Here is a 15,333-nt window from a genome sequence, read left to right as displayed (position 1 = left end):
CTGTACCCAGAACTGCTTGAGTCATTCCTCAGTACAACACGGTACAAACCCTTCAGCCCATAATGTTGTCAATCTACTCTAAGATCAATCTGATACTTCCCTTCCATGAAACCCTTCACTTTTTGTTTAATCCATGTGCCTTTTTAATTGTCTCTTAAATGCATCTGCCTCTACCATGAGACCTGGCAGGGCATTCCACACACCTACTACTCTGTAAAAAAAACTATCTCTGACATTGTCCCGGTACCTCCCACCAATCACTTTAAAATTATGTCCTCTTTTATTAGCCAGTTCCATCCTGGGGAGAAATCTCTGGCTGTCCACTCTATCATTGCTTCTTATCAACATATCCACCTCTTTCAAGTCACTACTCATCTTCTTCTGCTCCAATTAGAAATGTCTAAGCTTACTCAACGTTTTCTCATTTAAGACATGTTTGTTAATCCAGGCAATATTTTGACAAATCTCCTCTACATTTTCTCTGAAGTTTCCACATCCTTCCTATAATGAGGAAACCAGATCTGAACACAATACCCAGGTGCAGTCCAAGCAGAGATTTATAGACCTATAACGTTAGCTTGTAGCTCTTGGACTCAACTCCCCCTCCCCCAATGAAAGCCAATATTCTTCAACACTTTATCAATTTGCCCGTCAACTTTGAGAAATCTATGGATGTAGATCCCAAGTTCACTCTGATCCTCCACACTGCAAAGAATCCTGTCATTAACCTTATTCGCCAATGCATATTTCTGAATCAGAAATGACATATGCTTGTAATTCACCTTGAAGTTGTAAAACAGTGAGTTGGTTGCAGTGTTTTACTTTATCCTGTAGACATGGAGGTTGTTCCAATGCTAGCAGTGGCTTTGAGGATGCCACTTTGCACACATGTTGGAAAGAAGTGAGTGCTGGTGACAGAGGCTGCTGCTGTCAGCCACATGTGATGCTTCGCCCTGTGTGTTTCAAACTGCTCTCATAGAGGAAAGGTGAAAGCATTGGTTGGGAGGACACATCCTGTGATATCACAGATAAGATATTTTATTGTCAGATTCGGGTAGCTTCCCACTCATTGCAGGCACGCAGGAAGCTAACTGTGCGGGCTAGGCTTTAGTGATGTTGTTTATTTTCAAAGAAGAAATTGTTGGGGCATCTTGGATGGTTTGTGACAAGTTGCCAAATCTGAATATTGGAAAGGTCTTATCAGACTTGGGCAGTGTTTGTCTCATTGGGCCTATGTTCCATAGAGTGTATTCCCAGGTTACATAGGCATGTCCTATCAGCACCTCAGAGTGTGCCTTGAACAATCCTACCTGCTTTGCTCTTCTTCTGCCAATTTCTCCAGTGCTGCCAAGTAACAGTCAAGTGCTGGCCCTTACAATTGTGAAAATGTGGAGACTGCAGTACAGTAAAGTCTCTCTAAAGTGTACTACAGGATGTTCCTTGATCTGACTGATCACCTGAAACTCCTCTTGAGGAACCTGAAGGCTGCTTCCACAGTTCCCACTTGTCTCACCTGCATGTTGTAATTGCCCTCTCCAGTAATAGGAGGACTGAGGAGCCCAGGATTCAGTGGGTACATTCTCCCCAACAAATGCCACTCTGCAGTTCCAGCGCAGCAGCTGATAGACGGCAGATGCAGCTAGCCACCACAAAATTAAAAGACCCCTGTCACTTTCTGATGTGGCTGCCTTTCTTCTTCACATTCATCTTGATTCGTGTGTTATCCTCAGTCTCTGAGCTCAAGAAAAGCTTGTTAACTTGGCCAATTCATTAGTTGTGTGCTGCCTGCTGTTCAAGAAAAGGAGGATGAATTTTCTTGTCCTTAAATAAAGAGCCTCTGCTAAGTTGTAAATACAGCACTGGATTGCATTTTCTTATCCAGAAAAGCTTTTTTTAAAACAAAATTTGCAAATACATGACACAGTGGATTCAAACGTCACCATTCATGGTGCAAGACATTTATTTGTACCTGCTGACAAGATTTACATTATGTCAGCCTAATTTATTTGTCATCAACATTCCATGAGCAAAGTCTGAGAGAGTTTTACACAGGTTCCAGACCTTCAGTGTGCAATGTTAGGAGTCTCTTAAGTTGTAGTCTTTCCTCATAGAAATATTACAAATCCTAACTGCTGAAAACAGAACAACTCTTCAGATTTAATTTTTAGCTCTGCCTTTGATAGTAGGGCTAGTTAATCAATTTCCTATTTAATCAAAAACTAAAAGAGATTATGCAACAGGTAAAAGTCTTTTTGCTTTTTTATGTGATAATATTATCTAATCTGTTGAACTATGGACTTTCATGATAAAACTATGAACAATATAAGAGCAAGAGCACATACTATAGTTTACAGATAGATCCTCTGAAAATTTTCTTTTCCTTGAATCTCTTTTTTTGGAGGAATACTGCCAAAATGCCTGCAGATTACAATGGTATATGGGAGATGACAGAAAATAAGAATTTTGAGGGTTACATGAAAGCTCTGGGTAAGTTTTAACTGCTCTATAATCATTTATTGGCAATGACTTTTTTATTTTTTTGCATAAGATATATGCACGCAATAATGGAACTGTAAGATATAAGCTATTATAAAGCAGGAGCAGAATAACCCAGGACCTGCGTGTGAATATAAGTGATGTCTGACACCAACTTTACTTAATGCCTATAATAAAAGTTCCCTTAGTTTTTGCATTTGATAGTGGAGGGATAATGGTTTGTGATTTTGAAAGGTAACACACATAATAGCAGGTATGTTATTTGGTTTCTGTAATATGTTTGTTAGTGTTTAAATTGGATTTGAGATTATGCATCTATATATTATTTATATCACTTACTGTTTGTTGAAACATGCTGGTGTACATTGCTTTCCGTGTTTTCCAGCAAAGTAAAAGATATTCTGACAAAAAATTAACTCAACACCAAATAAATATAGCTCAATTCTTAGCATTTGGTAAACAAATCCGTACACAGCCCTCTGCGAAGTGAGAATATGCTTTCCTTTTCACTGATGCTTGAGTTCAGACTACAAGTAATTTCTGCTTGAAGGGGAAGAACGTGATCCTGATGAAAATGAGGGGAAAAGGGAAGATTATTATTTTGAGGTCAGAGAAAGTGCGTGTGTGCCTGCAATAAAGCTGGGGAGTTGGATGTGATGATATTTAAGAAATGGATCTGTGGCAAGGTAGTTAGATAGCCCTATCCTCTCACCTTTTAAATCTACTCCTCATCTTCTTTTCTCCAGTTCTGCTGAAGGGTCTCGGCCCTAAATGTCGACTGTACTCTTTTCCATAGATGCTACCTTGTCTGCTGAGTTTCTCCAGCATTTTGTATGTGCTGCTTGGATTTCCAGCATCTGCAGATTTTCTCTTGTCTGTAGATAGATACGTACATTATGCTTGAGAATTGAGGCTGAAGTATAAAGCTTCAGGGTATGGTAGATAAGGAGAAATTAATGCTGAGCTAAACATTTTGCGAGTGATGGCGTGTTTAATCTGCTGAAGGTACAAATATAATGTTAACACTTTTTAAATAAGAAGAAATTCTTACAGTATAATTTAAATTAATGAAATACAAAATAATCTGGGAGTCCTGGCCTGAGTAACCTGAAAAGACTAATATCAATACTGTGCCCCCATTATGTGGATCCAGTTTTAACTTCATCTAATTTACTGAAGTGAAGTTATTATGTATTTGTTGGTTACTGAAGATCTGTAACTATTGTTTTGCATGATATAGCATTAACCTCAGGGAGGCTTGCTTAGTCCACTCCTCTACTCTCTCTGCACCCACAAATGTCTAGCTAGGCACAGCTCAACTGCCATCAATATATTTAACAATGACACAGCTACTGCAGGCAGAACTTCAGGTGGTGATGAGGAGGCATACAACACAGGAACAAGATAGATCAGCTGATTGATGGTGTTCCAGCAAAAACCTTACCTTCAACATCGGTAAGACCTAGGAATTGATAGTGGACTTTAGGTAAAGAGAAGTTGAGGGAATACATACCAGTCCTCACTGAGGGATCAGAAGTGCAAAGGGTGAGCAGTTTCAAGTTTCTGGGTGTCAAAATCTCTGAGGATCTATCCTGAGCCCAACATATTGATACAATTACAAGAATGCATGACAGCGGCTATATTTCATTGGCGTTTGAGAAGAATTGGTTTGTCACCAAAGACATTTGAAAATTTCTACAGATGTACTGTGGAGAGCATTTTAAATGGTTGCATCACCATCTGGTATGGAGGGGCCACTGCACAGGATCAGAAAATGCTGTATGCTGTCAACTCCATGATAAGCACTAGTTTCCTAGCATCCAAGATACCTCAAAAAAGTAACATCCAATTTTAAGGACCCCATCATCCAGGACAGCGGTCCCCAACCACCGGGCCGCAAACTGTGTGCTACCGGGCCGCGAGGAAACGATATGATTTGGCAATAGGAGTCAGCTGGATCTTTCCTCATTCCCGGTCATGGCCACTGTTGAGCCATTACGCATGCGAGGTCATTACCCGCGCATCATCCATGTCAGCGCGGGAAGGAGATCAACTCCTTGAGCTTGTAAATGACGGCGGGCTGAAAAGTATGTTTGACATAACATCTCTGCCGGCATTCTGGATCAAAGTCAAGGCTGAATATCCTGAGATAGCTTCAAAAGCACTGAAAACATTGCTTCCATTTCCAAGATTTTTCTGCGCAGCGGAGTTTTCTGCAATGAATGCAAGGAAAACTAAATTGCGGAATAGACTGGACACAAGGAACTCCCTTCGAGTATCGCTGTCTCCCATCACCCCTCGATAGGACTGTCTTGTTGCAGGGAAACAAGCCCAGGGCTCCCACTGATTCAGCGATATTGGTGTGTTGCACTGATTTTATATGTTCATATGGGGAAAATATGCGCTGTGTGTTTAATATCCAAACGTTACTTAAAATGTTATGATGCTATTGACTTACTTATATAACCATACAACAATTACAGCACGGAAACAGGCCATCTCTATCCTTCTAGTCCATGTCGAACATTACTCTCGCCTAGTCCCGCCGATCTGCACTCATCCCATAACCCTCCATTCCTTTCCTGTCCATATACCTATCCAATTTTTCTTATATGATAATATCGAACCTGCTTCTGCCACTTCTACTGGAAGTTCGTTCAACACTTACTTCAAGCTCCCCTGTCCTCCCCTGCTAATTGATTTATCACTATATTCATGCGAGGAAAATATGCGCTGTGTGTTTAATATTAAATAAGTTAGATAAACCCTTTTAGAAACGAAATTGAGTGTATTAGCCACCTATCACTTATATTCTGGTTGTGACTAACACCCTGCCCCCCCCCGAACAGAATCGCCAAAAAGGATTTGCAGGGAGAAAAATCGGCAGGTCACGATGTGCATGCGCACTGGTGCCCGCGCAAGGCTTCATGGTCATTGTAGTCTTTCGGGATAAACAAAACGTATTTGACTGCTACTCTTGTGTGTTGGCAACCCTATCCGCCCACTCCCCCCCCCCCGCCGGGTCGGCCGGTCCGCAAGAATATTGTCAATATTAAACCGGTTCGCAGTGCAAAAAAGGTTAGGGACCCCTGATCCAGGACATTCCCTCTTCTCATTGCTAAGGAGGAGGTACAGGAGCTTGAAGACACACACTCAAAATTCTTCTTCTTCTTCCCCTCCTCCATCAGATTTCTGAATAGATAATGAATCCATGAAGACTACTTCAATATTTTACCCTCTCTTTTTGTACTAATTACTTAATTCAATTTTCTTTATATATATATATATTCGTTATAATTCACACTTTTTATTATATATTGTATTGTAGTGTCGTTGCCAAACAGCGAATTTCACAAATATGTGCCATTGATATTAAACCTATTTCTGATTCTAAACTGAAACAGTCATCAATTCAAGACTGTGTCTGCTTTAAGGCACCACTTTAGGTTGTTTTTGCAGATTTTTGGCCTAAACATTCAACTTCATGTCAATCTTGTAACATGTCTAAGTTGATTAGTCAATGTTCGTCCTAACCCATCAGAATACAAATGCAAATGTTCCAATCACAAACAAGAGAAAATCTGCAGATGCTGGAAATCCAAGCAACGCACACAAATGCTGGGGGACCTCATAGGCCAGGTGGCATCTATGGGAAAAAGTACAGTCAATGTTTTGGGCTGAGACCACTGTTGAATTCCTCCAGCATTTTGTGTGTGCTGAATGCAAATGATTCTATCAGTTTCCCATTATGAAAATAAGCTGTTTTAAATTTTGTTCTGTTTAAGTATTTAAGGTAAATTAAAAGTGTTAACCTATGCTAATTTGAGAAGAGAATTTGTTCTGAATACACACAATGCTTCTATTGACTAAAATGTCCCATTTTGCATTACTTATCTCTTTGGATTAATTGATTTCAAACAGGGAGCCAAGTTGTATTGATAGACTTGACATTATAGTTACAATGCAAAAAGTATTCACTAACTACTGCTTCATCTCCTAAATGTTCTCTAATGACAATAAATTGCTCAATCAAATGTATATTTATAAGTAAATCGATCGTACTTTTTCATCTTTTGTCTGCGATGAACATTGAGCAGAAGTGGAATCAGATCATCATTTGAAAAGGGACATGGTGAGTTCCTTTTCTCCATGCTCATTTCTCCCCTGCTGTAACATACATTATACTATGAGCATGCTAAGCCTTTTAGAAGCTCTAGTGGCAGCAGACCTATTTCACAGGAGAAGTCTGTGAAGACTGCATGTATGTGGAGGTGTGATAATTTGTGTCAACAGTGACAAGTTGCTAGTTAGTAAAGGAGTTCTCAACCTGATTTCAACTTATAAGGACTGAAAATACATGAACAAAAAATTTTCCAAAATGTTTTATTTGCCACATATCTTCCCTATAAAGATACAGTATAACAAAACAACAATTCTGTCTTTATTTAATCAATGGTTGAAAGACGAGCCCATAATTGTCAAGATCTATTCATGATTAATCAATGGATCCTATTTTTATGATTCATAACTTGCTTCTTTTCTCATGTGATACGTGGACTCATTATCTCAGTGTCATAACTATAATTGCACTGATGGGAAAGTTCACAATGTTATTAATATCATGTAATGTCATAGCAATTTAATCTAACACCACACAAGTGGTTTAAAGACATTTTTCTGATCTCTTGCATGAACATTTACCCAGTTAGAGCCATTCAGCTGGCCATACAGCATCAATGGAAAGAGAAACAGAGATAAGATTTCAGGTTGAAAGTGCCCTTGTCAGAAGTGGAAACAATGAAGATTTTTCATGACTTCTGATGAACTTTTTTCAACATGAAGCATTGACTTTGCATCTCTTTCCACCAATCTAGTCCAATGTACTGAGTGGTTCCAGCAATTTTGTTTTCATTTTATCTTTCCAGCATATACAATTCTTTTATTTTTATTGCATAAAGATGCCTGTTTTTTCCCATAGCATTTTCAGAGTTGAGTTAGCACACAACTTAACACGTCAGGTCTCATGTTATGTCTCATTCCCATGTCATTTGGTTGAGATCTGTGGGAAGCATGGGATCAAGGTGGAGATGAGTGTTTTCCTATTCCAGTGTCACATCCATAATGACTACAGTTTGAATATCCCAGTATTGAGTTGCCAAAATGAAGTATGGCCTTAAACCCTAATCCTTTGCTATGGTCACCCATGGAAGCGAACAAATATTGGAGTAGTGGATTGGCTTCCTTCATTAGCCAGATTACTTTGAAGTTTATTGTACTGCTGCAAGGTTGAGTGACTTCTGAGAGCAAATATTAAGAATATGTTTAATTTTTTCCCCCATTAATGTCATTTCCCTTTATTCCTCATAAAATAATAATTTGACCTTCTCATTAATATGAAAATTAACATTATATAAGTTGCAATTTGAAATGTAGCACAATGAACAGTAGCCAGGGAAATCTGCTCAAAAGTAAAAGAGGGTGATTTCACTTAATCTACAAAAAAAATTCTTGTTTAATGAGAATCTTTCCATCCAGGGAAGTCTTGCACAGACTAAAGTGAACTGTGCCTAAATCGCTGATTAAAGGGCAAATTTGAACAATCAGTGGCAGGTCACAAGTTTTTGCAATCATTATCCACTTAATAGTGAGAAGGGAATTTCATATTAAACTGCATTAATAATAATCTCGCAAATAAGCTCATAATTAAGTCATAGCAATATGGAAAATATATGAAAGATCTTTGCATCCAGCATACAACTATATTGGGGGCATCTTAGAAATGAAACATGCGTGAAGTAACCCATTTTACTCAATCACTTCCACTCTGGTGCATCAGGATAAGGTACACAGGATATCGTCTCATTGCGATATTGTGGGTTCTATCCACTACCAACAGAGAGAACCCACACTAACAGAGCAGCAATATGTTAAGTGAATGTAAAACAGGGAAATATTTTCTGTTTTTGTGCCAATTGAATGGGCACCTGATCAAATATCTGAACATCTAAGGTTTATAGAGGAGATAAAATTACTTTTGGGAGACCCAGTCTTGAGTAGATATCTATAGAGCTTGGACAGCCCAAATATGAGCAAGAAAAGAAACTGCTAGGTGTTCAACTTGCGAAGAATTGCTGTGACCAAGCATGGCAACATTCCACATCCATATCGGGGTGCCTCCCCAACTAGATTAAAAGTACTCCTTCCAATTATGAATGAGCTGGGCATTACGTATTCAATGTGATGAGTACATGGTTATAAGAAACTTAATGAAGCTATATTTCAGCCAGACGAGTCTAAATAATATGAGCTAGTATCTATTTTTAAGTGCAAAATGTGTTGTTAGAGTCAACTGTAACCCACCATGTTAAACCAACACTTATAATTTGGCCACTGAAGACCATAAGACCATAAGACAAAGGAGCAGAAGTAGGCCATTCGGCCCATCGAGTCTGCTCTGCCATTTTATCATGAGCTGATCCATTTTATCCTATTTAGTCCCACTGCCCCACCTTCTCACCATAACCTTTGATGCCCTGGCTACTCAGATACCTATCAATCTCTGCCTTAAAGACACCCAATGACTTGGCCTCCACTGCTGCCCGTGGCAACAAATTCCATAGATTCACCACCCTCTGACTAAAAAATTTTTTTTGCATTTCTGTTCTGAAAGGGCGCCCTTCAATCCTGAAGTCATGCCCTCTCGTACTAGACTCCCCCATCATGGGAAACAACCTTGCCACATCCACTCTGTCCATGCCTTTTAACATTCGAAATGTTTCTATGAGGTCTCCCCTCATTCTTCTAAACTCCAAGGAATACAGTCCAAGAGCGGACAAACGTTCCTCATATGTTAACCCTCTCATTCCCAGAATCATTCTAGTGAATCTTCTCTGTACCCTCTCCAACGTCAGCACATCCTTTCTTAAATAAGGAGACCAAAACTGCCCACAGTACTCCAAGTGAGGTCTCACCAGTGCCTTATAGAGCCTCAACATCACATCCCTGCTCCTATACTCTATTCCTCTAGAAATGAATGCCAACATTGCATTCGCCTTCTTCACTACCAACTCAACCTGGAGGTTAACTTTAAGAGAATCCTGTACGAGGACTCCCAAGTCCCATTGCATCTCAGAACTTTGAATTCTTTCCCCATTTAAATAATAGTCTGCCCGTTTATTTTTTCTGCCAAGGTGCATAACCATACACTTTCCAACATTGTATTTCATTTGCCACTTCTTTGCCCATTCTTCCAATCTATCCAAGTCTCTCTGCAGACTCTCTGTTTCCTCAGCACTACTGGCCCCTCCACCTATCTTCGTATCGTCAGCAAACTTAGCCACAAAGCCCTCTATTCCATAATCCAAATCGTTGATGTACAATGTAAAAAGAAGCGGCCCCAACACTGATCCCTGTGGAACACCACTGGTAACCGGCAGCCAACCAGAATAGGATCCCTTTATTCCCACTTTCTGTTTCCTGCCAATCAGCCAACGTTCTATCCACGTATGTAACTTTCCTGTAATTCCATGGGCTCTTATCTTGTTAAGCAGCCTCATGTGTGGAACCTTGTCAAAGGCCTTCTGAAAATCCAAATATACAACATCCACTGCATCTCCCTTGTCTAGCCTACTGGTAATTTCCTCAAAAAATTGTAATAGGTTTGTCAGGCAGGATTTTCCTTTAAGGAATCCATGCTGAGTTCTGCCTATCTTGTCGTATGCCTCCAGGTACTCTGTAACCTCATCCTTGATAATCGACTCCACCAACTTCCCAACCACCGACGTCAAGCTAACAGGTCTATAATTTCCTTTTTGCTTCCTTGCCCCCTTCTTAAATAGCGGAGTGACATTTGCAATCTTCCAGTCCTCCGGAACCATGCCAGAATCTATCAACTTTTGAAAGATCATCGCTAATGCCTCCGCAATGTCCACAGCTACTTCCTTCAGAACACGAGGGTGCATTCCATCTGGTCCAGGAGATTTATCTACCTTTAGCCTATTCAGCTTCCTGAATACTTTCTCTGTGGTAATTGTGACTGCGCACACTTCTCTTCCCTGCCACCCTTGAGTGTCCAGTATCCTGCTGTCTTCCTCAGTGAAGACTGATGCAAAATACTTGTTCAGTTCCTCTGCCATCTCCTCATCTCCCATTACAATTTCTCCAGTATCATTTTCTATCGGTCCTATATCTACTCTCACCTGTCTTTTACTCTTTATATACTTGAAAAAGCTTTTAGTATCCTCTTCGATATTATTTGCTAGTTTCCTTTCATAGTTAATCTTTTCTCTCTTAATGACCTTCTTGGTTTCCTTTTGTAAGGTTTTAAAGACTTCCCAATCCTCTGTCTTCCCACTAATTTTTGCTTCCTTCTATGCCCTCTCCTTAGCTTTAATTTTGGCTTTGACTTCTCTTGTCAACCACGGTTGCATCCTTTTTCCACTGGAAAATTTCTTCTTTTTTGGAATATATCTGTCTTGCACATTCCTCATTTATCGCATAAACTCCAGCCACTGCTGCTCTGCCGGCTTTCCCGCCAGTGTCTCTTTCCAGTCAACTTTGGCCAGTTCCTCTCTCATGCCACTGTAGTTTCCTTTACTCCACTGAAACACCGACACATCAGATTTCGGCTCCTCTTTTTCTAATTTCACAGTGAACTCAATCATGTTATGATCACTGCTTCCTAAGGGTTCCTTCACGTCAATCTCTCCAATCACCTCCGGTTCATTACACAATACCCAATCCAGTACAGCCGATCCCCTAGTGGGCTCAACAACAAGCTGTTCTAAAAAGCCATCTCGCAGACATTCTACAAATTCTCTCTCTTGAGATCCAGTGCCGACCTGATTTTTCCAATCTACTCGCATGTTAAAATCCCCCACAATTATCATAACACTGCCCTTCTGACAAGCCTTTTCTATTTCCAGTTGTAATTTGTAGTCCACATCCCTGCAGCTGTTTGGAGGCCTATAAATAACTGCCATCAGGGTCCTTTTACCCCTGCTATTCCTTAGCTCAAACCATAAAGATTCTACACCTTCCGATCCTATATCACCTCTTTCTAATGATTTAATATCATTTCTTACCAATAAAGCCATGCCTCCCCCTCCCCCTAAAGAAGCTTTTTACTTCATGTAGACAAAATGACCTGGAGTTATCCATACAGAAATAATCAGATGAAAATTGGTAAGGAGACAATGGAAGAAATATTAGAAAGAGTATCCAAAAGCATGAACAAAGAGTTAAGTCATAGGTCAGAATATAAACAAGTACAGAAAAGGAGTTTAGAGAGTCATTTTTAGTATCTTGAGCCTAGTTCTGATGACATTGATCCATTTGTGGAATAGTGGGAATGTGAGTTACACATAGACCCAAAGCTCATGATTATACACAGAATAACCTGGTGCATCCTCGGTTACATCTTTCACAGGAGCTAGTGGTATGCAGAGAATGGCAGAACAGAATTAATGAGTGAATGGCCTAATTCTGCTCCTACTTCTAAAGTCTTTTGGTCTTAGTTATAGGCCTAGAGGAGCAGCTAGTAACCATTGCCCCAACTTTATAACCATTCCCCACATGATGACTGCTCCACACCCATCAATTTCACCTCATCCCATAACTTCATTAGTTACTCTATAACTGCCCATTTTCAAATAATCACTTAACATGAAATTCTTGACAAACAACAGAAGTGAGAAATCTGAAACAAAAACAGAAAATGCCAGCAAGTCAGGCAACAGCAGAGCAAATGGTAGGTCTGTTTATCATTCCACTAATTCTACTCAATCACTTAATGAAAAAATTACGGCCTTATGCCACAGAATTACCATGTTTTCTAGGTGGGGGACCTATTGAAGACCTTCTTGACGTTCAAGGAAATTTTATGACTATAACTCCATCCCAGAGCTGTCAGAATTCGCTATTGATTTAGTAGAATAATGAATAACATTTACTCTGATGAACGTCTGCTGTCCTTCCTAGGCAAGTAAGACATTCACTTTAATCACAGATGATTTCAGCGAATGTGGCTGGGAAAGACTTGGGACAAAACCTTTAGTGAGATTTTTGAGCTATTGTACCTTAAGATATGAATAAATTGCTGAATTTGCTAAGGCTGGCCAGCAAGCTTATTAAATGAAATAAATGCTTCCCTAGCAGAGAGTGTTAGCAAGTCTGATAAATTATTCTGGGGTTGCTACTGGCTGTATGATTCCCACTGCTCTGAAGTACATGCTCCAGAAAAAAAAAATGTCAAACTTCAAAGCAGGATGGCATTAATTTAAATCAGAATTTATAATCAGTCATTTATTTCTGATTTATCCTATGCATGTTTCCAGCTGACAATGTCAACACAATTCTACCCTGTAGTTCTCTGTGGTTTTCCAGAAATCTGTTTCTTTCAAGACTAATACAGCAAACCAAGTAATTTAGTCACTTAATAAGACATGTGAGTTTCACTCTCTCTGGATAATAGTGCATTTCAAATGACAATTGTACAAATAACTAGCACTATACTTTATAAAGAACATGCAGTGGAAGAGTATTGAAGTTGCGGCACTTACTGATGAATATTGTCATTGAAACAACTTAAGAGTACACTGTCAGGCAATTTACTTATATATGCTTTATTTATTTTAAACCAGCTGCAATGCAGCTCTCCTTAATGGATTGAACTGTACATTATAATATTAGTACATTTCGACTTGTAGATTTGCTTGATCTGAGGGATATCTTCATTTTTTTTTAGTGAATTAGGTGTAGGTCTCTTATACATTGAACTATCAGGATGGATAGACAACAGACACTCCATACAGTAATTGGAGTAAGTGCAAGGGAAAGAAACAAATAAAAGTTCAATGTTAGCATTGGTAGATGATACTGAATAAGAAAATAAAAGTCCAAAGTTCAAGGTTAATTAATTATCAAATTACATATACATCACCATATACTACTTTGAGATTCATTTCTTGCAGGCATTCACAGTAGAACAAAAATATGATAGAGACAATGAAAACTTACTCACAAACAAAAACAACCCCTGAGCAAAAGAAGGAAAACTGTAATAAATACATAAATAAACGAATAATACTGAGAACATGAGTTGTAGAGTCCACACTGGTTCAGGAGCTTGATGGTTGAAGAGCAATAACTGTCCCTGAACCTGGAGGTTTGAGGCCTAAGGCTCCTCCCTGATGGCAGCAACAAGAATAGAGCATGGCCTGGATGATGGATGCTGCTTTTTTTGTGACAGTGCTCCTTGTAGATGTGCCCAATGGTGAGGAGAGCTTCGCCTGTGATGAAATTGGGTTGTATCCACCAGTCTTCAGAGACTTTTCCGTTCTTGGGCTTTGGAGTTTCCATACCTGGCTATACCTTGTCAATACCAAATCTGCACAAACATCTAAGAAATTAGAGGGCTATCATGCCTTGTTTGTGAAGGTACTTATGTTCTGGTCCCAGGAAAGATCCCCTGATATGATAACACCAAGGATTTTAAAGTTCCTGACCCTCTGCACTGCCAATACCCTAATAAGAGACTGGCTCACGGTCCTCCAGTTTCTTCCTCCTGTAGTCAATTATCTGCTCTTTGGACTTGCTGCCATTGAGTGAGAGTTTGTTGTTGTGGCAACATTCAAGCAGATTTTCAATCTCCCTCCTATACGTCAATTCATCACTATCTTTGATTTGGCCAAAAATGGTGGTTTCAGCTGCAAACTTAGAAATGCTGTTGGAACTGTACTTAGCCATACAGTTATAGGTGTAAAGCAAGTAGACCAGGGGGCTAAACATGCATCCTTGTGGTGCATCCGTGTCTTGCAATTCAGTCCCACAGAGTAGTGTTAAACCTGTTGTACAACAGCACCTGCCATGTAGACAAAACTATATACCAAGGCTAACATAACCAAACTTCGGAAACAGAGGAGATTGTGCAGCTGCTACTAAAGCAGAATTGAATTTAAAGAAAACCGAGTATAAAATTCAACAAATAGCCTGCCACTTTGGAAATAAACTCAATTGTTTGTCAATAAATTACTCAGGAGTAAATAAATATAAAAACAAAAACACTGAAATTGCAATTGGTGCATCGCCTTTGCAGGCTGCTACCATGCAAGGCTGTACCATTAGTACACCTCTGGAGAACTGAATCCATTCCATTGTATTTTATTGAGATACAGCAAAGTAACAGGCCCTTCCTTCCCATGGGCCCTCACCACCCAATTACACCCAAATGGCTAATAAACTTACTAACCTGTACAGTTTTGGAATGTGGCAGGAAACCAAAGCTCACAGAGGAGACCTATGTGATCATAGGGAAAACATACAAACTGCTCACAGATAGTGGCAGGAGTTGAATCCTGGTCAATGATGTGGTAACAGCATTATGCTAATTGCTGCACTACCATGCTGGACTAAAGTTCTAAAGGACGTCATTACATACTATGATCTCATTGGTCAACTATTAACAGTACAAAGCATTCTCATTGGATCATAACCGTCTGGATATACATGGTAAACTGACTCAAGGTCTAGCCTCAGAGTGGGGTGTGAAGAAGTAGTTATTGACTGCAATGAAAATTAAGACTGATGGGTTTCTGGATATTAGAAGAATCAATGAATATGTCCAACATATCAGGAAAAAAGCTATGGAGCTGGAGTTCAGCCATGATCTTGTTGAATGGTGAACCAGGGTCGAAGAGCTGAATGGTGTAATCTTGTGTCTATCTCTTACCTTTTTTCTTAGGGATACAATTGCATCTCTGCTCTCTAGAGATGTTCCTTGTTCCCTTCACCATCAAATCAGGTGCCAGGATACTGTTTAGAGGAGACAGGACTAATTAG

The 15,333-nt window shown here is 39.6% G+C and overlaps 1 protein-coding gene across 1 annotated transcript in view; it reads left to right on the top strand.

Moving 5' to 3' along the window:
• Window positions 1–2,318: 2,318 nt before the first annotated feature.
• LOC134345371 (retinol-binding protein 2-like) overlaps window positions 2,319–15,333 on the top strand; it is a 39,081-nt gene continuing 26,066 nt past the window's right edge. Inside the window, exon 1 of the mRNA XM_063045918.1 lies at window positions 2,319–2,487. Coding sequence (XP_062901988.1) covers window positions 2,415–2,487 — 73 coding nt within the window. The 5' untranslated portion in view covers window positions 2,319–2,414. The remainder of the gene's footprint in view (window positions 2,488–15,333) is intronic.

The sequence above is a fragment of the Mobula hypostoma genome, chromosome 4, assembly GCF_963921235.1.
Source record: "Mobula hypostoma chromosome 4, sMobHyp1.1, whole genome shotgun sequence".
In the NCBI taxonomy this organism is placed as follows: domain Eukaryota; kingdom Metazoa; phylum Chordata; class Chondrichthyes; order Myliobatiformes; family Myliobatidae; genus Mobula; species Mobula hypostoma.
This window is presented reverse-complemented; position numbering and strand designations above follow the sequence as displayed.